Source organism: Tachyglossus aculeatus, chromosome 2 (genome assembly GCF_015852505.1).
Source record: "Tachyglossus aculeatus isolate mTacAcu1 chromosome 2, mTacAcu1.pri, whole genome shotgun sequence".
NCBI lineage: Eukaryota > Metazoa > Chordata > Mammalia > Monotremata > Tachyglossidae > Tachyglossus > Tachyglossus aculeatus.
Window position 1 is genome coordinate 154700039 of NC_052067.1, and position 27835 is coordinate 154727873.

Below are 27835 nucleotides of genomic sequence, written 5' to 3' on the forward strand. Positions count from 1 at the left end.
TTGCTTTATGACCATACAAAAGGGCGACTGACCCTTGACAGAGTCTTTTCAAGGAGAAATGGTTCCTAAAGTTCATCTGCACAGTGAAAAATTGTGGTGAGGTCGCGTGTGGATGACTAAAGTGAAAGTGATGATTGGTCATGGAGCTGTCATCCATTGTGCCGGAGCCAGGACCATGTTGAACGCTCTGTGGGAAAGTCTCAGCCCCATTAAGCAATGCTCAGAAACTTGCAGCTCATTAAACTGCCAGAATTTGCTGCCTCACTTGTCAAGAATCATTCAATTTAGCAACTGCTCTCCTGAAACATTCATAAAACCCTTGTGCCTAGTCAGATCTAACTGTGGTAGCAGTTCTTGCACTTTGAAATAACTGGACCTTCATTTCACTTTTGTTTGGGCTGCAACAGCAGCTTGGAATGAGGTCATAGTTTTGAGACGTCGAAAATGAGCACAGCATCAAATCTCCTCCTTAATTCCAAACATCAAAATACTCTAAAACAGAATCTTTAATGATCTGAACAGCTCTCAAGATCAAGGTTAACTTTAGCAGAAATTTTGAAATTGGGTACAGAGTTAGATTGGGGGTTTCGAGGTTCTGTTTTTAGAGCATGAGGCAATTGTTATTCAGAATATTTCTCAATATTTCTAGAAACATCTTTTTTAATATACTACTGCTTTGTTATGTTGGATTTTTTTCCTTTTTAGAAACTAGGGGAGTTCAGGGGAGTTCACCTCCTGTTAGAACTTTTTTTTCATAAATTACTAATAGATTTCTGAATCATTATTATGTCAATTCCAGTTTTTGCCAATATCTAGAATATAACTTTCCTGGCTTTGCAATATTTCCACTTCTCTTTTTCAAATGAGTATCGCTCAGATTTTTTTTAAAAAAGGGTTAAATTGATGCTTCAGCGATCTTTTTCTACCACATTGAAAACAAGTAACTTTCCAGAGTTAGCTTGGTGTGAATGGCTCAATGCCATTAGAAGCCCCTCACAATTGCAACAGCGTGCTTAAATTTGATCAATCTTTGCAAACCTCCTGAATAGGATTGCTGTGATTTTCCTGAGGAATCAGCTCCTTGCCATTGAATTACCAATTAGTTTTCCAGAACACATTAAATCCTGCTGCTTTGGTTTACAGAATAACTCAAGCATCACTGATGAAGCATAAAAACTTACTTGGAAAAGCAGTGGGGGAGGCAAGGCGCTGACAGAACCCACGGCAGCATGCTGAGTAGAATGGCAGGGCTCTCAGAAAAAAAGGTTTGGAAGGAGCTGCAGATAAAGCATTGATCTCATTGATTATCCATTTCTTTCAGATGATATTCATAAGCACCCATTTTCCTAAATGTCTCCAACTGAAGAACTTCTCTCGGGAAACAATTATTCTAATAGCCATTATTCAGTAGCAAGATAGACTCAACCAAATAGTTCGTTCAGATTTCTGGGACTTTGTTGATGGATTCAAATGCATTAGGAAAGTCACCCAATAAACTCCATTTTTCATGGAGACAGAAGTGTGTGGATTAAATATACATTCTTGTTGAGCACCCTGGACATTTTGCTAAGTGAAAAACAGATATGAATGTGTTTAGTATGTAGATCATCTCTGTTTCTTTCACATTACTGAATTCCACATTTCTGAGAAACTTGAAAACATTTGGAGCCCCAAGTCACAGACTGGGATCTGTTTGTTTTCATAAGCAACTAAATAAGTTAAAAGGCGCATTCTTTGACCACACTTCTGATTATATTTATGTTTTCTAGCACCAATCAAATGAGTTTACAAAGACATTTTGTTCTAATTAGTTTTTCCTTCTGGTGAAAATATAAAAAAAGTTTTGGAAGGAGCATGTACGCATTTGAAAAGACTTACTGAAAGTACCGAATAATAACAATAGCATTTGTTAAGTGCTTACTATGTGCTAAACACTGTTCTAAGAACTACAGTAGATACACGTTCATCAGGTTGGACACAGTCCCTGTCCCATGTGGGGCTCACAGTCTTAATCCCCATTTTATAGACGAGGTAACTGAGGCACAGAGAAGTAAAGTGACTTGCCCAAGGTCACACAGCAGCCAAGTGGCGGAGCCGGCATTAGAACCGAAATCCTTCTGACTCCCAGGCTTGTGTTGTAAACCACACAGATAGTTTCATGAGAGCTTTAAAATATAATTTTCTTAACTTTTCAACAAATGAGACAAGGTGTTTCTCATTATGGGGTTGTTTTTTTTTTTGTAGTATTAGGGGATGGGAAATAAATCAAACTACTTTCTCCTACTATCAAAGAATTTTAAAAGCAGTCAGTAAGGTTGATGGGCACTGGGATCTCATCCCTATTTTATGGATGAGAAACCAAGAGAAGAAAGTCTTCTTTTCTTATCCTCTTTGACCGTATCAGGTTCAGTGTTGGTAACATATTGAAGGTCTTAAACTCCCAGGTCAGTATGTAATCAACTGACTGGTAGGCTATCTAGTGATGAATTTGGGATTTTTAAATTGACTAATGCTTCTCAGTACACAAGGATCTCAGCTATTTTTTTTCCTTTAATGAATGCATGCAAATAAACATATACCTTCATTATTTACATTCTCCTCAAAAGCCTTAAATGGAAAGTAAATAGATGGAGGGAGATTAAGTATCTTCCTTAAAATTTCTCTACAACTCAGTCAGTATAACACAGAATCCTTGAATTCTAGCAAAGTCTAGGTGATATGGATTTGAATTAAGCCATTTTTAAAAAAGTATTTAAGGCCTCCAGAATATGAATGAATATAAATGGGACTAAAAGTTCATTGTGGGCAGAGAATATGTCTGTTATATTGTTATAGTGAACTCTCCCAAGCACTTAGTACAGTGCTCTGCACACTGTAAGTGCTCAATAAAAACAATTAATTGATTGATAAAAGTTGCCCTCAGATTTTTAGTGCTGGTGAGAAACATTCATATGTATATCAAAGCAGAGTTCAGTCAATTGCATCCATGTTGTACCATATATAATGGCTAAGATTTAACAGTATTAACTCAAAAATTAACATTACATGGAAAATCTAAATTTAAACTCCTATGCTGGCCTAAGTCAAGAAAAATGAATAGGAAAATAAAGAAAATTAAACAAAGTGTTTGAAAATCTGCTTTGGCATTGATCCAAACTGCATTAGGGACTGACCACATATGCTGAAAGTGCAGATGTGGAAGCCTTCTCACCACTGAGGTGCATCAGGAAAGAGCCATGAAAATTAAAGAGCTGAATTTTTCCTGTTCTTTCCACAGGCCAAATTTCCTAGCCTCTCCCCACCAGCTCTTGAACTGTCAACTGAAATGCTAAAAGTGACGCTAAGAAAACTGAATAACAGATTTCTGGTGGGGAAAAGGAAAACTGACGAAATGAAGTTGGAACAGAATATACTAGATATTTTCTAAATGCCGAGGTATACAAAATTAGAGTTGTTGGTTTTAACCATTTTTTTTAATTTAAATATCTACTGGATCACATTTTCAAACAGACCGGAGCTCCAAAAGCATGCTTAAACTTCAGAGTGAAATCTCTCCATCACAGGAGTTAACATCCCAGCTTGGTTCATTCCAAATTCTGGTACACAAATATACCTTGTTTGAACTGATTTACGTGGAAATCACTGTGAAATCCCAATTAAGTGCTCCATTTCCTTCAAAGGCTTTGACTCTGACATGAGTCAAGTGGCAATCTAGTTAAACATGTGATTATGGGTATGTTGAAAGGTCAGAAACTAATAAAAGTATACATCAAAAAACTACTTTCAAATTGACATTAAAAATTGAATGTTCAGAAATTAGTAAACCATTCATCCTTTCAAAGAATCTTTCTGACAAAACAAAACAGCAAAATCTGTGTAGCAGGAAGTGAGAAGTTCACATTAAATTAATAGTTCTGAGGTGACACTTCAGGCTAGAGGGAGCCAAGAGGTGTCCATGTAGACATCACTTTCACACTGTATCATTCATGTTTTCATGTTTCCATATTGTTACTACTGCTCTTATTTCTTTTAAGCAATCTAGCTAGATAGAGAGTGTCTATTCACCAGTGTAGCAGGACACAAGTACAATTGGCAAAACTGTCTCCAATGCTCTTTAAAGTAACTATGCAGTTGTCAAGAGCAAAATTTAATGTTTTGTTGTCCTGAGGCTTATCATTAATGACCCCCAAACTTGTAGCCAATCAATAGCAGACTTAGACTTTGAACGAAGTCCACAATTTTCCATCTCGAAGACATTACTTTCCCCCAAAGCTATATACTATCTAAACAGGAAAACAGAATCCTTTGCTTTCAAATACTTTAGAAGGTATGGTGCTTTCAGCCCTTAGAACAGTGCTTTGCACATAGTAAGTGCTTAACAAATACCATCATTGTTATTTTAATTTTAACACAATTGTTTGCCAAAATTCTGACCATCACTGGAGTTTTCATAAATCACATATAAATATGTTCCCCAAATAGTAATGTCTAATTTCTTATGATATTATTTTTCCTCATTCATCCCAGAAAAAAACTTATCTCCGTATTCATGTGACATTAGAATGAGTTATTTCATTACTACAAGAGAAAGAATTACTAATTGCTTTGTGCTGGTATTCTAAAAGAAGAATAAGAAAGACAAGCCCAAACAACTTCAAGCAGGATACAGAAGCAATTTGGGGGTCCAAAACATAAAAGGAATTGAGAGAAACTGGAAGGGGTACAGTATAGGACAACCAAAATAAATAAATGGATGGAAAACAGTATCCATGAGGAAATATTAAAGGGTTATTTAGTCAGAACAAGAGAAATTCAAGGCTCCCCATTCCAAATTGCCTTTAAGCATAAGGAGAGTTTGTTACATAATACTTGTGGTATTTGTTAGGTGCTTATTATGTGCCAGAAACTATATTAAATGCTGGGGTGGATAGAAGCAAATCAGGTTGGACACAGTCCATGTCCCACGTGGGGCTCATAGTCCAAATCCCCATTTTACAGATGAGAGAACTGAGGCACAGAGAAGTTAAATTCATTCATCCAATCGTATTTATTGAGTGCTTACTGTGTGCAGAGCACTATACTAAGAGCTTGGGAAGTACAAGTCAGCAACATATAGAGATGGTCCCTACCCAACAACGGGCTCACAGTACAGAAGGGGGAGACAGACAACAAAACAAAACATGTAGACAGGTGTCAAAATTGTCAGAACAAATAGAATTATAGCTATATGCACATCATTAACAAAATAAATAGAATAGTAAATATGTACAAATAAAATAAATAGAATAATAAATCTGTACAAATATATACAAGTGGTATGGGTAAGGGAAGGCGGTAGGGCAGGGAGGCTGGGGGGGAGGAGATGAAAAAGGGGGCTCAGTTTGGGAAGGCCTCCTGGAGGAGGTGAGCTCTCAGTAGGGCTTTGAAAGGAGGAAGGGAGATAGCTTGGCGGATATGTGGAGGGAGGGCATTCCAGGCCAGGGGAAGGATGTGGGCCAGGGGTCTGTGGCGGGACAGGCGAGAACGAATCACAGTGAGGAGGTTAGCAGCAGAGGAGCAGGGGGGGGGGGGGCTGGGCTGGAGAAGGAGTGAAGGGACGTGAGGTAGGAGGGGCCGAGGTGATGGGGAACCTTGAAGCTGAGAGTGAGGAGTTTTTGCTGAATTCGTAGGTTGACAGGCAACCAATGGAGATTTTTGAGGAGGGGAGTGACATGCCCAAAGCGTTTCTGTACGAAGATAATCCGGGCAGCAGAGTGAAGTATAGACTGAAGTGGGGAGAGACAGGAGGATGAGACATCAGAGAGGAGGCTGATACAGTAACCCAGTTGGGATAGGATGAGAGATTGAACCAGCAAGGTAGCGGTTTGGATGGAGAGGAAAGGGTGGATCTTGGCGATGTTGCGGAGCTGAGACCGGCAGGTTTTGGTGACGGCTTGGATGTGAGGGGTGAATGAGAGAGCGGAGTCGAAGATGACACCAAGGTTGCAGGCTTGTGAGATGGGAAGGATGGTAGTGCCATCTACAGTGACAGGAAAGTCAGGGAGAGGGCAGGGTTTGGGAGGGAAGATAAGGAGTTCAGTCTTAGACATATTGAGTTTTAGATGGCAGGCAGACATCCAGATGGAGATGCCCTGAAGGCAGGAGGAGATATGAGCCTGGAGGGAGGGAGAGAGAGCAGGGGCAGGGATGCAGATTTGGATGTCTTCAGCGTAGAGTTGATAGTTGAAGCCGTGCAAGTGAATGAGTTCACCAAGGGAGTGAGTGTAGATAGAGAACAGAAGGGGACCAAGAACTGACCCTTGAGGAACCCCTACAGTAAGGGGATGGGAGGGGGAGGAGGAGCCCACAAAGGAGACTGAGAATGAATGACCAAAGAGATAAGAGGAGAACCAGGAGAGGACAGAGTTTGTGAAGCCAAGGTTGGATAGCGTGTTGAGGAGAAGGAGGTGATCCACAGTGTCGAAGGCAGTTGAGAGGTCGAGGAGGATTAGGATAGAGTATGAGCCATTGGATTTGGCAAGAAGGAAGTAATCGGAGACCTTTCAGGGGTCAGTTTCAGTGGAGTGCAGAGGATGGAAGCCAGATTGGAGGGGGTCAAGGAGAGAGTTGGCATTGAGGTATTCGAGGCAGCAATTGTAGACTACTTTTTCTAGAATTTTGGAAAGGAAGGGTAGGAGGGAGATAGGGCAATAACTAAAAGGGGAGATGGGGTCAAGAGAGGGGTTTTTTGGGTTGGGGGGGACGTGGGCATGTTTGAAGGCAGAGGGGAAGGAACCAGTGGAGAGTGAGCAGTTGAAGATGGTAGTTAAGGAGGGGAGGAGGGACAGGGCAAGAGATTTCATAAGATGAGAGGGAATGGGGTCTGAAGCACATGTGAATGGAGTAGCACTTGAGAGAAGGGAGGAGATCTCATCTGAAGATACAGCTGGGAAGGATGGGAGAGTAGTGCAGAGGGTTCAGAGCAGGGGTATAGAGAAGGGGGAGGGGTGACTTTGGGGAGCTCAGACCTGATGGAGTTAATTTTACTAATGAAGTAGGAAGTCAGATTGTTAGGGGCGAGGGATGGAGGAGGGGGAGGAACAGGAGGCCTCAGAAGGGAGTTAAATGTTCGGAACAGCTGACAGGAATGATGGGCATGGGTGTCAATAAGGGAGGAGAAATAGTTTTGCCTGACAGAGAGGGCAGAGTTAAGGCAGGAAAGGATAAACTTGAAGTGAACAAGGTTGGCTTGGTGTTTAGACTTTCGCCAACAGCGTTCAACACGAGAATAAGAGCGAAGGAGGCGGACAGTGGCAGTGATCCAAGGCTGTGGGTTAGTGGTACGAGAGCAATGAAGGGAAAGGGGAGCAAGAAAGTTGAGTTGAGTAGAGAGGGTGGAATTGAGAGCAGTAATCTGGTCATCAAGATTGGGTAGAGGGGATAGGGAAGCAAGGTGGGATATGATGTGCTGAGAAAGATGGATAGGGTCGAGAGGGCAGAGTCTCTGTGGGGTAGTAATATAGATTTACAGGGGGGAGGAGTGTGAGTGAGGAGGCAGGTGAGAAGGTTATGATCAGAGAGAGGAATTTCAGAGTTGGTGAGGGCGGAGATGGTGCAGGAGTAGGAGATGATGAGGTCGAGGGTGTGACCAAGTTGATGAGTGGGCGAGGTGGGGTGGAGCAGGAGGTTGGCAGCATCAAGGAGAGATAGATGGCGGGCAGCAGAGGAGTCACCAGTGACATCCATGTGGATGTTGAAGTCTCCGAGGGTCAATGTGGGCATGGAAAAGGAGAGAAGGAAGGTGAGAAAGGGGTCAAAATTGTGAAAAAAAGTTGGAGGTGGGGCCAGGGGGGTGGTAGATGACAGCTACAAAAATCTGGAGGGTGTGGTAGAGGCGAATAATATGCGCTTCAAAAGAGGGGAAGGAAAGGGAAGGGGGAGGAGCGATAGTACGAAAGCGATATTGGGGCGCGATTAGCCCAAGGTCACACAGCAAACAAGTGGTGGAGTCAGAATTAGAACCCAGGTCCTTCTGACACACAGGTCTGTGCTCTATCCACTAAGCCACGCTGCTTCTGATGGTCAATGGAAACTTGCTGTAACCTGTGATGTTAGATCTGGGTTTCCAGGAGGAGGGATTTGAGATAGACATAAGGAAGAACTTTGTGACAGGAAAAGTTCCAAACTATCTTCACCTACGGATGTATTAAGATTAGGGCAGACAATTTGTCTTCTTGGATAATTTAGATACTGTCCTCATTAATGGTGTTCTAAATTGCTTGTGTTACTCTCTCCCAGGTGCTTAGCACACTGTTTTGCATTGGTAAGAGCTCAATAGATACCATTGAATAATGGACAATGATTTCAAGGGACCACTTATCATTATCATACTAGAATACCACCTAAAAACATTACAAAGGAAAATTTACACTATAAAGGAAGATGGAAATGTTATGTTTTCTTCTTACCAGATGGTTAAGTCAATGACTTTTTAAATGAGATGAGGAAATTGGGACTTCCTGGTGCAGTAGAACAAGCCAATTTTTCACTGCCCGCTCTTCAATTTCAAACCAAGGGAAGCAAGTTGGGTGATTTCATCTTCATTTTCATTTATGCACATCAGAAAACCACAATACTCAGCAGTTTTCTCCCAAGAATACTTTAGAGTTGGGGCCATTTAATAAGGATCCTGCAAGCCAGGATCTTAATTATATTGGCACAGCCCTTGAGACCATTAGTTCAGTTCAAAGCTTATTTGCTCCAGATTTGGCCTTAATCAGAAATACAGGTTCATTACTTGATTGCTGAGGTAATCTGAGGTTGTCGGAGCAACGAACTCTGAATCTGACTACATTTCTCACGATTCAAAAATTTCTATGCCACCAATTGTACACATTTCATACTTCTGCGTTGATCCTGTTCACATTTTTCAATCGAGTCCAAGGGAAAACTGTTTTCCTTGAATGTGACAGTCCAACCCATCTTAAATGGGAGTCATGAATTCTGTGTTCCATTCAGCCACAAAAAAAGTTTATGGCAGGACTTGTTAATGTCCCACTTCTGAGTGGGTGGGAGCAGGGAATAAACAGCAGTGATGACACCCAGTAACAGCAGCAGCAGGGAAACAAGTGGAGCAAGGAATTGATAGCCTCTCTATCCACTCCCTTTCTTTGCTCAGCAATAGCCACCTTCGGGCCAAGTAAAGGAGTAGCTACTTTCTAGCCATTTCTCATAGACTAGGACCTGGTCACTGAGACAGTGAGAGCTTTCCTGACAATCCCAGGCTGGAGAAACCACCCCAGGTTTCCACCATCAGGATACCAATGCCACAGTCAGGTTGGGAAATCCCCACCCCAACACCGTCTAGACAGTAAGCTCACTATGAGCAGGGAGTCTGTTTATTGTTATATCGTACTCTCCCTAATGCTTAGTACAGTGTTCTGCACACAGTAAGCACTCAATAAATAAGATTGCCCAACTGACTGATTCTGTACCCAGACCTTTGCAGCAGGACTCTGACTGTCAGTGCCTGGAAGCAGTGGAAAGTTGGTATGGTGGAGAAAGAAAGAAATTAGTGGAGAAAGACTCTCCTTAACTACCATTCTTAGCTCCTCTCTCTCTCTTCTTTACTTTATTCCACTCTCCAGTGTGCTCCTTTCCCATTCCCATCCCTATTTCCCCTATTTCCTGTCCCCACTTCTTCTTTTTCTCATCTTCCTCTTCCCTGCCTCTTCCTCCCTCCACCCTTCCATCCCCTTTTTTTTGTATTTTTTCTCCTCTCTTTTTCCTTTTTTGCCCTCTCTCTTTCCTTTCAGCCTACTGGCCTTGCCAAAGCCCATTACCACAGCAAGATGAAGAAATATAACAAGAATGGTGAAGAATACCATGCTTTACCTTACTGCTATTTTGTTCCCTCCATAAAACTATCTCCACAGTATTGCTAGTTCCATAAATACTAAAATTAAAATGGCTTGGATGTGCAAAAAAATGACTAAGAGAAAAAGTTAAAACATTTAGGAGATGATTTTAGAATATAAAAGACCATGGTGAATATCTTCTAAGCAACTATTAGAGGTGTTGCCTGCTTGCTCTATAAATTTTCAAAGAACGCCTTTCACTGTCAGGTCAGGGATAAACCAGATACCAAGTACTTGGAGTTTAGGGCTACTCCATCTTAGCAATAAACCCATACAAAATTAGTTTTCACTGTTTACAGCAAGGCTAACTGTGAGCAAAGAGGCCACAGATAAACCACAGAGATACCAAAGAGGCCAAAGAAACCACAGAAAAGCTACAGGATCAGTGAGGCATGCCCTGCTAGGCTAGACAGATGTGAGGTAGAGTGGACTCCCCTTCATCTCTGTCTCTCATGCTCTCTCCTTTCTCTCTCTCTTTTCCCCTCCAGCTGTGCACTGACAGTTCTAAGAGGACTGTGAATGAGTCTGTGTTTGTCCTGTTTTTATGAAGTGTACTATGTGCCTTGTAGGAGTCTGAAACATCTGGTTGGAGGGGTCGCTTTCTCTCACTCTTCCCCCTCCCTACTTCTTTCATCTATTTAAAAAATGTATTGGATTGCTAATTCTTCTATGAACAAGTACTAGGAATTAGTAGTTTTTAAAAAGTGAGCTTGAATAGAAATGTGTAATCAAATAAATACACAGTCTAGCCACAAGAATAGATTAACATGCCTATACTATAGAAATAAAATAGGGGAATGAGAAGAAAGCTCACTGAGATGTATCTAACTGTCAAGAACTATAAATGGATGGATGTTGGATTATAGCAACCTCGCACTAGGAGTCATAGATAGAAATAAGGAAGAAAATATAATTAAGTTTAATAATTCCAATGTTTACTTCTGGATATTAGCAGAAGCTTAAGTTGTTAAGGCCAATTTCCAGTGCTAAACCTTTTTAGACATTTTCTTCTTTTAGAGTTGTGGAATTTAAGAAATAGACTAGTTCATATAATTTTGTATCTTTTTGTTTGTGACAACAAAGAGAAGGACTGGTGACTCTTAGCTACTACATCTTTGTCCCATTGACCATGTTTGCCCAAAAATACCTTTGAAAAGATTTATCTTTGCTTTCCTGAAAAGCAGTGTGCCCTAATGGAGAGAGCATGCACCGGGGGGGGCGAGGGGGAGGAGGGGGCTGGGGAAGGAGAACTCCTTGTGAACAGGGAATGTGTATACCAACTTTGTATACCAAGTGTATGCATTTACCAAGTGCTTAATATAGTATTATATATACGGTAAGTGCTCACTATATGCCATTGATTAATTGATTGATCCATTGATTGCCTGCTAGTTGACTTTAGGCAAGTTGCTTTACCTCTGTGCCTCAGTTTCCTCCTCTATAAAATGGATGTAAGAACTCTGTTCTCCCTTCCATTTGGACTGTGGGCTCCATGTGGGATAGGGTGGGTTCTTATATTGTATCTACTTCAGTGCTTAGCACAGGGCTTGGTACATCATAAGTGCTTATTAAATATCATAATTTTCATTGAGATAATTCTGGGGTTAAAAAAGGCAAGCCTAGCACTAAATCCATCTAACAATGATGGAGATTGTCATGTGCATAAAAAGCTGTAAGGGGTCAGGTCTTACCAGGCTGTCTCTGAATCCAGGCATGAAATCCTGAAATCAGGTAATAATAATAATGATAATAGTAGCATTTGTTAAGTGCTTACTATGTGTCAGGCACTGTACTAATCACTGGGGTGAATACAAGCAAATCAGGTTGGACACAGTCCCTGTCCCATGTGGGGCTCACAGTCTCAATCTCCACTTTACAAATGAGGTAACTGAGGAACAGAAAAGTGAAGTGACTTGCAGAAAAGTAGCAGAGTGGGGATTAGAATTCCCAGGCCAGTGCTCTATCCACTATGTCATGCTGCTTCTCAGTTTGGTCTCTTTGATCAGCATAGCAGTTTGATCATCATCATCATCATCAACAATCGCATTTATTGAGCGCTTACTATGTGCAGAGCACTGTACTAAGCGCTTGGGAAGTACAAATTGGCAACATATAGAGACAATCCCTACCCAACAGTGGGAGATAAGAGTGAGCCCCAGACCAGTCTCCCATCACCACCCCACTAGCTAGTCAATTAAAAATATTTATTGAACGCTTATTGTGTGCAGAGCCCTATATTAAGTGCTTGGGAGAGTCCAGTACAACAGGGTTGTTAGATAATGATTTTATAGTCTAAAGCCCTGGTGTACCCAAATTGAGATTGGAGAAAATGAGGAAGATAGGGAAGGAAGGGAAGGGCACCTCAACTGTAAGTCCACTATGGGCAGGGATTGTCTCTCCTTATTGCTGTATTGTACTTTCCAAGCACTTAGTAACATGCTCTGCACACAGTAAACGCTCAATAAATACGATTGAATGAATGAATACAAGCCCAGAGGACAAGCAGGCTGACACCTGGCGAGTTGATGGAATTGGGTGTGGGTGGCGGGAAAGATAGGACTATCAGCCCACCCAGGGAACAGCTCTCAATCAGGTGCTCTCTGGTCCCTATTGAAAAACAATTCCAATGATAATTAATGTTAATTATGGTATTTAATAATTGTGGTATTTTTTAATAATGATATTTATAAAGCACTTACTATGTGCAAAGCACTGCTCTAAGCACTGAGGAGGTTACAAGGTGATCAGGTTGTCCCACGGGGGGCTCACAGTCTTAATCTCCATTTTACAGATGAGGTAACTGAGGCACAGAGAGAAGTTAAGTGACTTGCCCAAAGTCACACAGCTGACCATTGGCAGAGCCAGGATTTGAACCCATGACCTCTGACTCCAAAGCCTGTGTTCTTTACACGAAGCCATGCTGCTTCTCATAGCGCCTACTATGTGCAAAGCACTGTTCTAAGCTCTGGGCACTGTTCTAAGCTCTGGGCACTGTTCTAAGTGCTGGGGTAGGTATAAGGTAATCAGGTTGGACACAGTCCCTGTCCCACGTGGGGCTCACAGTCTTAATCCCCATTTTGCAGGTGAGGAAACTGAGGCACAGAGAAGTTAAGTGACTTGCGCAAGGTCACAAAGCAGATACATGGCAATACCAGGATTAGAACCCAGGTCTTTCTGACTCCCAAGCCCCTGCTCTATCCACTAGGCCATGCTAAACCCACTTGTCTACCCAGCCCCGGCAATGTTGAATTGCTGCACTGCAACACCAAGGTCTAATAGCAACTTTCCTATTGTTAATAAGTTTAATACTATTAGCACCTTCAGATCCCTGGACCTTTTTCAACTTACACTTAGATTTGCCTTTGGCAAAAATGGGTACAAGGAAAAATTCTTTTTGAAAATTATGGATTTTTATGGCACAAAAGTTTTTCAAATAAGACTAATCACCTCATTATGTCTTTCAGAAAAGACAAACAAAATCAAATTTTCAATTGGACACAATCTGAGCTATCCGAGGAGTAGGCATCCCAAACATACACCCTCTTTCTGGTCTGGCTGTTGGCCATCCAGAATGCCCAGGTGGTTAACCAACATCCAATCAATAAAGTAGAAGGAAAGATAAGGCCGAGAATGCCCTTCCTCCTCCCTTGATGGCAGTCCCAGTTCTTTGTTTCAGGCTGAAGGAATCACTGTCTAAGTAGGAGGGAGTAATGTTTAATCCCCATTTTACAGATGAGGAAGCTGAGGAACGGAGGTTTGTGATTTGCCTAAAATCACTTGGCAGGCAAGTGGCAGAGCGAGGATTAGAACCCAGGTTCTCCAACTCCCAGGCCTGTGCTCTTTCCTCTAGGCAATGCTGCTTTCCTTAGGACACAATGCTGCCCAAATGCTGCAGTGGCCTTTCTTACCTGGAGCAGGTGAGGTGTTGCTAACCCATTGAGTCATGAACTAATAATTTGTTGAGATTGCTCTCTAGTCTTGTCCTAATGTACCACTTTATAATGACTCTGGGCAAGTCACAACGTCTCTGTGTCTTAGTTTCCTCATCTGTAAATTGGGGATTAAAAATCTGCCCTCCCTCCTACTTAGTCTTTTAGACCCTTGCAGGATGGGGACTGCATGATCTAATTACCTTGTAACCATCACAGCACTTAGGTCAGTGCTTTGCACATAATAAATGCCTAATAAATGTCATTATTGTTGCTATTATTCACCCATGACACTTATGGATATACGCTCGCTAAATTGCACATTCATTTGTTTACTTTGATTATTCCTCAATACTTTCCATGTCGGTCTCCCCTACCGTGAGCTCCTTCTGGGCAAGGATTGTGTCACTAGCTTGTTTTGTACTTTGAGAGCCTTTCGAAGAGTGGGTTCATTATATCCAGTGGGTGCTCAATAAAAACTACTACTGCTACCATTACCCCTACTATTTCCTACCATCCTCAAAGAATGAGATGTAAACTCTTTCAGCAGGGATTGTGTCTCCCAGGGGCAAGGAATGTGTCTACCCATTCTGTCATATTGTACTCTTTAGAGCACTTTGTACAGTACTTGGCACACAGTAAGTGTTCAAAAATATGATTATTGGTTGCTTGACTAAATCTGCCCTACTCTCCTAAGCACTTAATACTGTGTTCTGTCACGGAAAGCTCTCAACAAATACTAATAGTTTGCTTGATAATTAATAAAAATAAAGATTATGGTATTTGTTAAGAGCTTACTATGTGCTTGGCACTTTACTAAGCACTGGGGTAGATGCAAGCAAATCAGGTTGGACACAGTCCTTGCCCCATATGGGGCTCAGAATTTAATCCCCATCATCTGAGTCTGTATGTGTGTGTGACATTTATTTATGCATCTGAGTGAGAAGTGTATGCATGTTGGGGGGGGTGCACAGGCACACACATGTGAGGGAATGACTGGCAACCCCTTCTTCATGGTCATGCATTTGTAAAACATGTCTTTTGCTACAGTGTGACATTTGGTAGATGTGGTGTCTGCCATTTTTTTGTTCTTTCAGCTTGGTGTCATGATCTTCCTAGGGTCTCTAATCCAGATTTATTTGTTTTGGTGACTATTAAGCTAATCGAACAAAACGAAATGGAAGAATTTGAGTTCTCTGCAGCTTTATATAAGTGCTGCCAGAGTACAAATGAACAACTAAAGAAATGGCTCACACATAGCTCCTCCTCTAGATTGTAAACTCATTGTGGGCAGGGAATGTGTCTGTTTATCACAATATTGTACCCTCACCAGTGCTTAGTACAGTGCTGTGCACATCGTAGCACTCAATAAATATGATTGACTGACACAGGAAAGAGTTGAATGTCTTTAATCCAGAGAAGAGACATCCTCTCCCCTCTCAAGTCTTCTTGCAGTATACTCAGAAGTCTAGCTAACTTTCACTCTTCCAGGTAATTCTTAATTATTAAATGACATCTCAGGGTTCTGGTCCAGTCAGTGAGATTGTTTCCAATCATTTGGATGTCCTTCATGAGTGATAGATGACCACGATGGCCAGTAAAAGCACATTTGGCTGAATTAAAGGTTCTAAAAAGAACATTTTGTTCTTTAGAGAGCTTGGTCAAAATTAAGATATTATGGTTCTGGAAATCACTCAAGCTTGACTAGGCTTAATCTTCTGGGGGTTTATGTTTAAACTCAAAAAGAATTTCAATGCTTTGAAAACATTCTCCTTTCAGAAACCTGTTTCATACATTCCTAAATGATAGCTGGTTGTCAAAGAGGATACTGTTATTAAAGATGAAACTGGTTACAGTATCTTCATGCAAATATATTTAATCAAGAATTTACTAGGTGCTGAAGACCCTGAAAAGTGAGAAGTGTCAAAATGGAAACATTGCTTAATGTAGGAAAAAATGGAAATGAATGAGAAAAAATGCTCTAGTAAAATATGTTATAGATTAAGGCAGAAATATAACCTCTTAATGATTCTAAGTAGCTTTCCAAATATCTTTATTAATACTAAACAGTAGTAAACGTGCTTTTCATTAGTATTTACCCCTTCAGGAGTATTTTGTTTGTGCTTTAAATCTGCATGAGAATAAAATAGTCTCAACTAACTTTATAAACTCCCATATCCTTATACTGGAAGTAAATAATCGGTAACAATCAGAGATGCGTTTATTCTAAATCTTTTAAGAGACTCAAGACATACTAGATACAAAGAGTGTTAAAAGCTGTAAATCAAATCCCCTTAAACTGTAATGAAGGGAATTAAAAATCAGGCAAGGAGACATCACTGATGACATGTAACACAAAAATGCAGGCAATAACTAAGCTGTAGTGTGATGAAATGTCATCTGCTGCTCTGTCCAGATGTTGTATCAAAAACACTGAGTGAGGAAAAGGACACAACCAGTTACCTCGTACCACTGAAAAAGAATAATATCCTTCAGTTGGAAAGATATGTGCTGACAATATACATTGAGATAGCATTTTATGTCAAACACCCCAAAGCACTCTACAAACATGTTAGAAATGCACAGAATGGAGGTCACTCTACCCACCTCTTTAAAAAATTGCAAGCAATAAAGTAAAACACTCGAAGCATTGTAATAATAATTGCGGTATTTGGTAAGCGCTTACTACCTGCCAAGCACTGTTCTAAGCGCTGGGGGAGATAGAAGACAATCAGGTCCCGCACGGAGCTCACAGTCTAAGTAGGAGGGAGAACAGGTAGTGAATCCCCATTTTGCAAATGAGGAAACTGAGGTAAAGATTAATTAAATAATTTAAGTTAGAGAAGCAGCATGGCTCAGTGGAAAGATCTCGGGCTTTGGAGTCAGAGGTCATGGGTTCAAATTCTGACTCCACCAATTGTCAGCTGTGTGACTTTGGGCAAGTCACTTAACTTCTCTGTGTCTCAGTTCCCTCATCTGTAAAATGGGGATTAAGACTGTGAGCCCCCCCGTGGGACAACCTGATCATCTCGTAACCTCCCCAGCACTTAGAACAGTGCTTTGCACATAGTAAGCACTTAATAAATGCCATCATTAATTCATTAATTCAATGACTAGCTCAGCAGGTATGTGGCAGAGTCAGGATTAGAACCCAAGACCTCTGACTCCTAGGCCTTTGTTCTTTCTGCTAGGCCACACTGCTTCCAGGGGGTGCAACAACAGCGTATTATTCATTCAAACCAGGATGAGATCTGTCCCTGGAGACTGGATTTGTTCAATGTGTTTCCTGCTTATCGTCTGACATTTACTGAGCACTTACTCTGTGCAGAGCACTGTACTAAGGACTGGTCCAGTCCCATCTCCGGGTGAGATAGCTCTTTCTGCCATATTTCTGCCAGGGGACATTTTTTCCGTCCCAGTCTAACCATAATTTGGAACAAGGAGGACAAATTGGGCAATATGAAAATGTGTTCATGAGTGAAAACCAAACCTTTTCCATTACACAGTTTCCCGCACGGATTGATTATGGAAACATTTAATTTTTTTTTGCTAGTTTGCACTCAAAAGAACTCCCTATTGCCTACAAAAGTCCCTGTAAAGTGGAAAATAACATCTTTAGTTTATTTTACTCCTTTCACTACTCATTAAAGGGGGTGGGGGAAAGGAGCTGCACCCAAAGTGTTTGGCTGAATTGTTTTAAAACATAGATATGTGGAGCACAGTTTAAGAGCCACTGTGGATAAGTCACCATTTTTAATAAAGAACAAATGTAGATTTGTGGCGCACTAAACAAATCTAACGAGGTGACAGAAAAATAAAAGGAAGTATGAATACAGTTCTAAGTTGTTCCAAAATAACTTTATAAGAAGCAAAGTTCATCTTTCCAAGATAGCAGTGACTTTCTGCTGATTTGTTTTCCCTGAATACAATTTGAACAACCAAGTGGCATCATGCATAACAATAGTGGCTTAATAAATAGCAAAAGATACACTCAGGAAATTTCCTTTTATGTGAAACATTTCCTAACTTCCTTTTATGATGGAAAATCGTTTTAAAACCCATTCTTTATGAATTTCAATGCCTCTGTAGAAAAGTGATGGATGTTTTCAGTCTGCTTTTGATTGATTAAGATTAACCTTCTGTATTCACAATTTTTTAATCACACTGCTTTTTTGAATCACGTAAAATTCTGCATTGCCTTTATTATATCACAATTTGAGATGTTGATGTCAGAAGTGAATATTTTAGGGTATCTATACATATCCAAAATAGCAGAAAATTGACTGTATTTCCTCTTGTTCCCATAATTTGCTACATTCAGATGGCCATCACCATTAAAACGAAAAGGGGTGATTGGAAAGAAAATTTTGTTTTCTTGTTAAATGAATATCGACACTCCCTTGCAGATTGAATGAGGAATTGTTCATTAAAAGAATTGGTAAGAGAACTTCCCTTTCTGCATTTCTTAAAGAATGTGAAAGCTAACATAAATACCCTCTAGACTGAGAGCTCGCTGTGAGCAAGGATTGTCTATCTTTATTGCTCTATTGTACTTTCCCAAGTGCTTAGTACAGTGCTCTGCACACAGTAAGTGCTCAATAAACATGATTGAATGAATGAATGCTGCTGATCATTCTCATTGGGTAACTATTGACTATTTTCACTATTTTCTGTTATTCTTCCTCATAAAATTAAATTGGGCAGTCCATGAAGAAAACGATTTGGATAGACTCCTAAAATTGGCTGACAATGTTTCCTCTCAAGAGTATAATTAAAGCAATTAATACAAACCCACAAGATGGTACAGATGTTCTGGTTAACTGATTTGTTTCAATGACAAGATTAATTTGTATAGAAATCCCCTAGGGTATGGGGTGGATCTTCTTTTTATTTTGTTCAATATTAAGGAAAATACTGTTAACACTAAACAAGTAGCAACAGAGGTAAGAGAAAGTTGAAAGGAGGTAGATGACATACTCAAATCCTTGCATTGCAATGCTTTGTGCACCCAGTCAAGTTAGGACTTAGTTACAGGGTGACTCTCATTTTCCCGAATTTAGAGTTCAGGTAATAGTCATGGGGTTCAGCAATCACTTTTACACTGACTACAACATTTACTTAAATATTAACTCTGATGGGTGGACCCAATTTTTAACTGAGTTGAAAGACTTCCATATTCACACAAAGTTTCAGAAAATGATAATTTGATTCCACCCCCATTAGACTGTGAGTGGATTGTCTCTCCTTATTGCTGTGTTGTATCTTCCAAGCACTTAGTACAGTGGTCTGCACCCAGTGAGCACTCAATAAATTCGATTGAATGAATAAATGAATTCACTCAAATGCCATTAGTGAGATTTTCAAGACGCAATTTTTCCTTTGGAATTTAGGAATAAATTAATTTACTCTGCTATTAAGAATAACAGGATACATATTGTACAACAGAGAAGCAGTGTGGCTCAGTGGAAAAAGCCCGGGCTTTGGAGCCAGAGGTCATCGGTTCAAATCCCGGCTCCGCCAATTGACAGCTGTGTGACTTTGGGCAAGTCACTTAACTTCTCTGGGCCTCAGTTCCCTCATCTGTAAAATGGGGATTAAGATTATGAGCCCCACGTGGGACAACTTGACAGCACTTGGAACAGTGCTTTGCACATAGTAAGCACTTAATACCATCATTATTATTATTATTATTATTAGGGGAAGTGTTCTCATAAAACCTATGTCTTTCTTTAGTTTTGAAACTCATTTAAGGGTGTTGGTATTTTTTTAATTCATTCATGCATTCAATCATATTTATTGAGCATTTACTATGTGCAGAGCACTGTACTAAGCACTTGGGAAGTACAGCTTTTAATGCTTTGGATTATTTCACTTTGAAGGTTTAAAAATTTAAGGTGTTTCACAAACTCAAAATAACACTATGAACTATTAATTGCAAATCCCAACGTTAATCCTAGTGGGCTTCCGTTAAATATTTATAATATTTTGGGACATCAAATAAATACACAAAATGCATTTTAAAACAGAATAATGTTGGCATAAATGTTGGTTTCCATAGCTTCTATTTTTTTCCAAGAAACAGTATTAAATGCCTGAACTTTGAATTTAAGTAAATAAAAAATGACAGGCTTTCTGAAAACAAATATATTACTACAAAGTATTGATTATACACCAGATATGCATTTCAATGTGGTACAATTAAATCAATACATACACAAAATCATAGTGAACTTCCTTTATAGTAAGTTGAATATTTTCATCATTACTTCAATTTTTTAAAACCTTTTACCCCAAAAAAGGCAAGGCCAAACTAGAAGAAACTAATTGGGAGCTGGGGGGAAGAGCATAAGGATGCAGATGTTTGGAATAGGTAATGGTTTGTCAAAATCATTGCATAATTAAATCAACCTCCAAAAGTATGCTAGACAATGATCTGAGGAAATGAATCAGCTCTAAATAATAATAATAATAATAATAATAATAATAATAATAATAATGGCATTTATTAAGCTCTTACTATGTGCAAGGCACTGTTCTAAGCGCTGGGGAGGTTGCAAGGTGATCAGGTTGTCCCACGGGGGGCTCACAGTCTTAATCCCCATTTTACAGATGAGGTAACTGACACACAGAGAAGTGACTTTTTTTAATGGCATTTATTAAGTGCTTACTATGTGCACAGCACTGTTCTAAGCGCTGGGGGGGGGGATACAAGGTGATCAAGCTGTCCCACGTGGAGCTCACAGTCTTAATCCCCATTTTACAGATGAGGTAACTGAGGCACAGAGAAGTTAAGTGACTTGCCCAAAGTCACACAGCTGACAATTGGCGAGCCAGAATTTGAACCCGTGACCTCTGACTCCAAAGCCCGTGCTCTTTCCACTGAGCCACGCTGCTTCTCTAAAACAACCTAAGTATTTGTTCTGCAAAATAACTTGCATGTAATTCACCTGTTTTATAACCCTGAAGCTCGATCTGAGCCGTGATGCTCTGGAGAGCAACTCGTGTGTCCGGCCCATTTTCAGCGAAAGCCAAATGCTGCGTCAGTGGGCTCGAGGTTTCCCTTTATGATAATACCCATCATACTAATTGGGGTATTTGGTAAGAGCTTACTTTGTACCAGACACTGTACTAAGCACTGGGGTGGATGCAAACAAATCAGGTTGGGCACAGTCACTGTCCCATGTGGGGCCCACAGTCTCAATCCCCCTTTTAGAGGAGTTTAGCACTGTGCACTGTGTTTCCGACTGGACTATTGCACTGCACTTACATACCACTGCATTGCACTTCGCTACACTAAACAGAGTGGTTTAGTGGAAAGAGCACAGACTTGGGAGTCAGAGGACGTGGGTTCGAATCCCGGCTCTGCCACTTGTCAGCTGTGTGACTTGGGCAAGCCACTTCACTTCTCTGGGCCTCAGTTACCTCATCTGTAAAATGAGAATTACGTGAGCCCCACGTGGGACAACCTGATTACCTTGTATCTACCCCAGCGCTTAGAACGGTGCTTGGCACATAGTAAGCGCTTAACAAATACCATCATCACCATCCTAGAGAAGCAGCGTGGCTCAGTGGAAAGAGCCTGGGCTTTGGAGTCAGAGGTCATGGGTTCAAATCCCGGTTCTGCCAACTGTCAGCTGTGTGACTTTGGGCAAGTCACTTCACTTCTCTGTGCCTCAGTTACCTCATCTGTAAAATGGGGATTAAAATTGTGAGCCCCCCGTGGGACAGCCTGATCACCTTGTGTGTGTCCCCAGCGCTTAGAACAATGCTTTGCACATAGTAAGCGCTTAATAAATACCATTATTATTATTATTATTATTCTAATTATTATTATTATGATTATTGTTATTGTTATCTCCCTGTGCCTAGATCTCGCCTGCCTTGCTGCTAACCTCTAGTCCACATCCTCCCCACGGCCTAGAACGCCCTCCCTCCTCAAATCCACCAGACATTGACTCTCTCCCCCTCTTCAAAGCCCTACTGAAGGAGCACCTCCTCCAGGAGGACTTCCCAGACTAAGCCCCACTTTTCCTCTGCTCCCACTCCCTTCCACCTTGCTCCCTTTGCTCTTCCCCCCTCTCCCCACCCCACAGCACTTATGTATAGATCTGTCATTTTATTCATTTATATTGATATCTGTTTATAATCATCATAATAATAATGATGGTACTTGTTAAGCGCTTACTATATGCCAAGCACTGTTCTAAGTGCTGGGGTAGAAACAAGGTTATTCATTCATTCATTCATTCAATCATATTTATTGAACACTTACTGTGTGCAGAGCACTGTACTAAGGTATTTAGGTTGTCCCATGTAATAATAATAATAATAACATCTATTAAGTGCTTACTATGTGCAAAGCACTGTTCTAAGCACTGGGGAGGTTACAAGGTGATCAGGTTGTCCCACAGTCTTCATCCCCATTTTACAGATGAGGGAACTGAGGCCCAGAGAAATTAATTGACTTGCCCAAAGTAACACAGCTAATGAGTGGTGGAGCTGGGATTTGAACCCATGAGCTCTGACTCCAAAGCCCGTGCTCTTCCCATTGAGCCACGCTGAGCTCACAGTCTTAATTCCTATTTTCCAGATGAGGTAACTGAGGCACAGAGAAGGGAAGTGATTTGCCCAAAGTCATACAGCTAAATGGCGGAGCCGGGATTAGAACCCACGACCTCTGACTCTCAAACCCGTGCTCTTTCTACTGAGCCACTCTGCTTGATGTCTGTCTCCCCCACTCTCCTAGACTGTGAGCCCGTTGTGGGCAGGAATTGTCACTCTTTATTACTGTATTGTACTTTCCCAAGTTTAGCACAATGTTATGCCCACAGTAAGTGTTCAATAAATACATTTGAATGAACGAATACGATGGCACTGTACTGCTTTGCCCAATACTGCGCCTAAATGATGGTCAGGGCCAAGGGAACTCGTGGTGCCCAAATTGTGCCCCGGGAGCAAGACCAGCCAGGGGTTACGGCAGTGAAACATCGTGGCTGAGTGTCAAAAGCTCGGGCTTGGGGGTCAGAGGACGTGGGTTCTAATCCCGACTCCGCCACTTGTCCCCTGTGTGACCTGGGGCACGCCTCTTAACTTCTCTGAGCCTCAGTTCCCTCATTTGTGAAATGGGGTTGAAGACTCTGAGCCCCACGTGGGACAGCCTGATTACCTTGTATCTACCTCAGTGCTTTGCACAGAGTAAGCGCTTAACAAATGCCATAATTATTAGAGAAGCAGCATGGCTCAGTGGAAAGAGTGCGGGCTTGGGAGTCAGAGGTAATGGGTTCTAATCCTGTCTCCGCCACTTGGCAGCTGTGTGACTTTGGGCAAGTCACTTAACTTCACTGTGCCTCAGTTACCTCATCTGTAAAATGGGGAATAAGATTATGAGCCCCATGTGGGATAACCTGATTACCTTGTATGTCCTCCAGCACCATCATTATTATCCTAACAATTACTACCATAATAATGATAAGTATGGTATTTATTTAGCGTTTAGTATGATACTATTATTACCGTTTCATGTCGTTTCAAACTCCAGGGGTCCTGCCGACCTTGGCTTCCCCTCCTTTTCTCTCCCCCCCACCACAACCAGGGAAGACCCCTCTTTTCCTCTGAGGATGTCAGTGTGGGGGCCGTTGGGAGCAACCAGACATTCCCGCAGGTGGCTGGAAGCTTCTTAAGCACCTTCACCACAGAAGAGACCCCTTCATTCATTCTTTCAATTGCATTTATTAATAATGATGGTTTTTTTTTAAGTGCTTTCTACATGCTGAGCACTGTTCTAAGCGCTGGGGGAGATACAGGGTAATCAAGTTGACCCATGTGGGGCTCACAGTCTTAATCCCCATTTTACAGATGAGGTAACTGAGGCCCAGAGAAGTAAAGTGACTTGCCCTAGGTCACCCAGCAGACAAGTGGCAGAGTCAGGATTAGAACCTACATCCTCTGATTCCCAAGCCCATGTTCTTTAAGCGCTTACTGTGTGTAGAGCACTGCCCTAAGCGCTTGGGAAAGTTCAATACGGCAATCTTCTAGACTGTGAGCCCACTGTTGGGTAGGGACTGTCTCTATATGTTGCCAACTTGTACTTCCCAAGCGCTTAGTACAGTGTTCTGCACACAGTAAGCACTCAATAAATACGATTGATTGATTGATTGATTGAATAGGGACAATCCCTGTCCACAATGCGATCGTCCTCTAATAATAGTAATAATAATTGTGGTATTTTTTAAGTGTTTAGTCGGTGCCAGGCTGGGGAGCATACAAGCAAATCGGGTTAGACACAGTCCCTGTCCCACGTGGGACATAATCTCAATAAATACGATGAAATGAATGAAAAATTTCCCTTAGATGAGGGAACTGAGGCATGGAGAAGTGAAGTGACTTGCCTAAGCCCACACAGCAAGCAAGTGGTGAAGCAAGATGAGGGAACTGAGGCCCAGAGAAATGAAGTGACTCTCCCAAGGTCACACAGCAGGCAAGTAGTGAAGTCAGGATTAGAACTCAGGACCTTTTGACTGCTAGGCCCGTACTCTGTCACTACACCACGTGGTTTCTCATAGACTGTGAGCTCGTAGTGGGCAGGGATTGTCTCTATTGTTGTAGTGTATTTTCCCTAAGTGTTTAGGACAGTACTCTGCATACAGTAAGCGCTCAATAAATGGGGAAGCAGCACGGCTCATCGCGATTGTAATCCCGGCTCCACCACTTGTCAGCTGTGTGACTTTGGGCAAGTCACTTCACTTCTTTCTTCATTCATTCATTCCTTCAATCGTATTTATTGAGCGCTTACTGTGTGCAGAGCACTGTACTAAGCGCTTGGGGAGTACAATTTGGCAACATACAGAGACGGTCCCTACCCAACAGCGGGCTCACAGTCTAGAAGGGGGAGACAGACAACATAACAAAACATATTAACAAAATAAAATAAATAGAATAGTAAATAGAATAGTAAATGCCTCAGTTACCTCATCTGTAAAATATAGAATAAGACAGTGAGCCCCACTCGGGACAATTTGATAACCTTGTATCTACCCCAGCGCTTAGAAATAATAATAATAATAATAATAATAATAATAATAATGGCATTAGTTAAGTGCTTACTATGTGCAAAGCACTGTTCTAAGTGCTGAATAATAATATTGGTATTTGTTAAATGCTTTCTACGTGCCAAGCACTGTTCTAAGCGCTGGAGTAGATACAGGGTAATCAGGTTGTCCCAAGTGGGGCTCACAGTCTTCATTTCTGGACTGTGAGCCCGTTGTTGGGTAGGGACCGTCTCTATGTGCTGCCAACTTGTACTTCCCGAGCGCTTAGTACAGTGTTCTGCACACAATAAGCTCTCAATAAATACGGTCGAATGAATGAATGAATCCCCATTTTACAGACGAGGTAACTGAAGCACAGAGAAATAGGCGGGATTAGAACCCACGACCTCTGACTCCCAAACCCGGGCTCAGTGTTTGGCACATAATAAGCGCTTAATAAATACCATCATCATCATTAATGGGATGGAATGAAGAGAGGGAGTGTGCCTTGCCTTCGGGGATGCAAAGGAAAATCCAGCCTCGCCCAGGGAGGAACCGAGCTCTTCTTCCCGGCGGACGCATTAGGGAGGGCGGGAGGGAGCGGGAAGGCCAGGACGGGCCTGGTAAGGGATATTTTCCGCCTCGGTTGAACTTCTCCTCTCCCGCAGGGAAGAATTCATTCATTCAATCGTATTTATTGAGCACTTACTGTGTGCAGAGCACTGTACTAAGCGCTTGGAAAGTACAATTCGGCAACAGATAGAGACAATCCCTACCCAACAACGGGGTCGCGGTCCAGAAAGCCCCTTCCTTCCTCTCCCCCTCGTCCCCCACTCCATCCCCCCCCCATCTTACCTCCTTCCCTTCCCCACAGCACCTGTATATATGTATTTTGTTTGTACATATTTATTACTCTATTTATTTATTTATTTTACTTGTACATATCTATTCTATTTTATTTTGTTAGTATGTTTGGTTTTGTTCTCTGTCTCCCCCTTTTAGACTGTGAGCCCACTGTTGGGTAGGGACTGTCTCTATATGTTGCCAATTTGTACTTCCCAAGCGCTTAGTACAGTGCTCTGCACATAGTAAGCGCTCAATAAATACGATTGATTGATTGATTGATTTGGTTACAGTGTACTAAGATACTAAAAAAACCCAGCTAGTGTGAAAGCACATACGACACTGTAACAGGTATCACAGCACATGTTTTCTTAAATGGGGGGTAATAATAATAATTGTGGTATTTGTTAAGTGCTTACGATGTACCAGGCACTGTTCTAAGCACTGGGAAGGATACAAGCAATTCAGGTTGGACCCTACCTCTGTCCCACGTGGGACTCACGATCTTAATCCTCATTTTACAGATGAAGTAACTGAGGCACAGAGAGGTAAAGTGGCTTGCTCAAAGCCACAGAGCAGACACACAGCGGAGTCGGGATAATAATGATGGTATTTGTTAAGCTCTATGTGCCAAGTACTGTTCTAAGCGCTGATAATTATTATTATGGTATTTGTTAAACGCTTACTATGGGCCAAGCTCCGTTCCGAGCGCTAGGGTAAATACAAGGTAACTGGCTTGGCTCCACGGGGGGCTCACAGTCTTAATCCCCATTTTACAGATGAGGTCACTGAGGCCCAGAGAAGTTACGTGACTTGCCCAAGGTCACAGAGCAGACGAGTGGTGGAGTCGGGATTAGAACCCATGACCTCTGACTCCCAAGCCCGTACTCTGGATTCTAATAATAATAATAATAATAATAATAATAACAATAATGGTATTTGTTAAGTGCTTACTACATGCAAAGCACTGTTCTAAGCGCTGGGGAGGATACAAGGTAACTGGCTTGGTTCCACATGGGGCTCACAGTCTTAATCCCCCTTTTACAGATGGGGTCACTGAGGCCCAGAGAAGTTACGTGACTTGCCCAAGGTCACAGAGCAGACGAGTGGTGGAGTCGGGATTAGAACCCATGACCTCTGACTCCCAAGCCCGTGATCTGGATTCTAATAATAATAATAATAATAATAATAATAATAATAATAATAATAATAGCAATAATGGTATTTGTTAAGTGCTTACTACGTGCAAAGCACTGTTCTAAGCGCTGGGGAGGATACAAGGTAACTGGCTTGGTTCCACGTGGAGCTCACAGTCTTATTCCTCTTTTACAGATGGGGTCACTGAGGCCCAGAGAAGTTACGTGACTTGCCCAAGGTCACACAGCAGACTATGTTGCCGATTTGTACCCTCCCAAGCGCTTAGGCACATTGAAGCACTTAACAAATACCACAATTATTATTATTACCCCCCATTTAGGAAAACATGTGCTGTAATACTCACCTGTTACAGTGTCATATGTGCTTTCACACTAGCTGTTTTTTTTTTTCTAATATCTTAGTACACTGTAACCAAAAGGTTTAGGTTATCTGGACTGCGAGCCCGTTGTTGGGTAGGAATTGTCTCTATCTGTTGGCGAGTTGTACTTTCCAAGCGCTTAGAGAAGCAGCTTGTCTCAGGGGATAGAGCCCGGCTTGGGAGTCAGAGGTCATGGTTTCAAATCCCGACTCTGCCACTTGTCAGCTGTGTGACTTTGGACAAGTCACTTAACTCCTCTATGCCTCAGTTACCCCATCTGTAAAATGGGGATTAAGACTGTGAGCCCCACGCGGGACAACCTGATCACCTTGTATCCTCCCCAGCGCTTAGAACACTGTTTTGCACATGAGAAGCAGCATGGCTCAGTGGAAAAGAGCATGGGATTTGGAGTCAGAGGTCATGGGTTCAAATCCCGGCTCCGCCAATTGCCAGCTGTGTGACTTTGGGCAAGTCACAACTTCTCTGCACCTCAGTTACCTCATCTGTAAAATGGGGGTTAAGACTGTGAGCCCCCCGAGGGACAACTTGATCACCTTGTAACCCGCCCCCAGCGCTTAGAACAGTGCTTTGCCATAGTAAGCGCTTAATAAATGCCATTATTAT

General features: G+C 41.7%; 1 protein-coding gene across 1 annotated transcript in view; it reads right to left on the reverse strand.

The window, feature by feature from the left end:
* The window catches only part of DBX2 (developing brain homeobox 2), a 73639-nt gene that overhangs the window by 20626 nt on the left and 25178 nt on the right, over positions 1-27835 (reverse strand). The window contains 1 exon segment of the mRNA XM_038765269.1: positions 1182-1277. Within this exon segment, the coding sequence (XP_038621197.1) occupies positions 1182-1277 (96 nt within the window).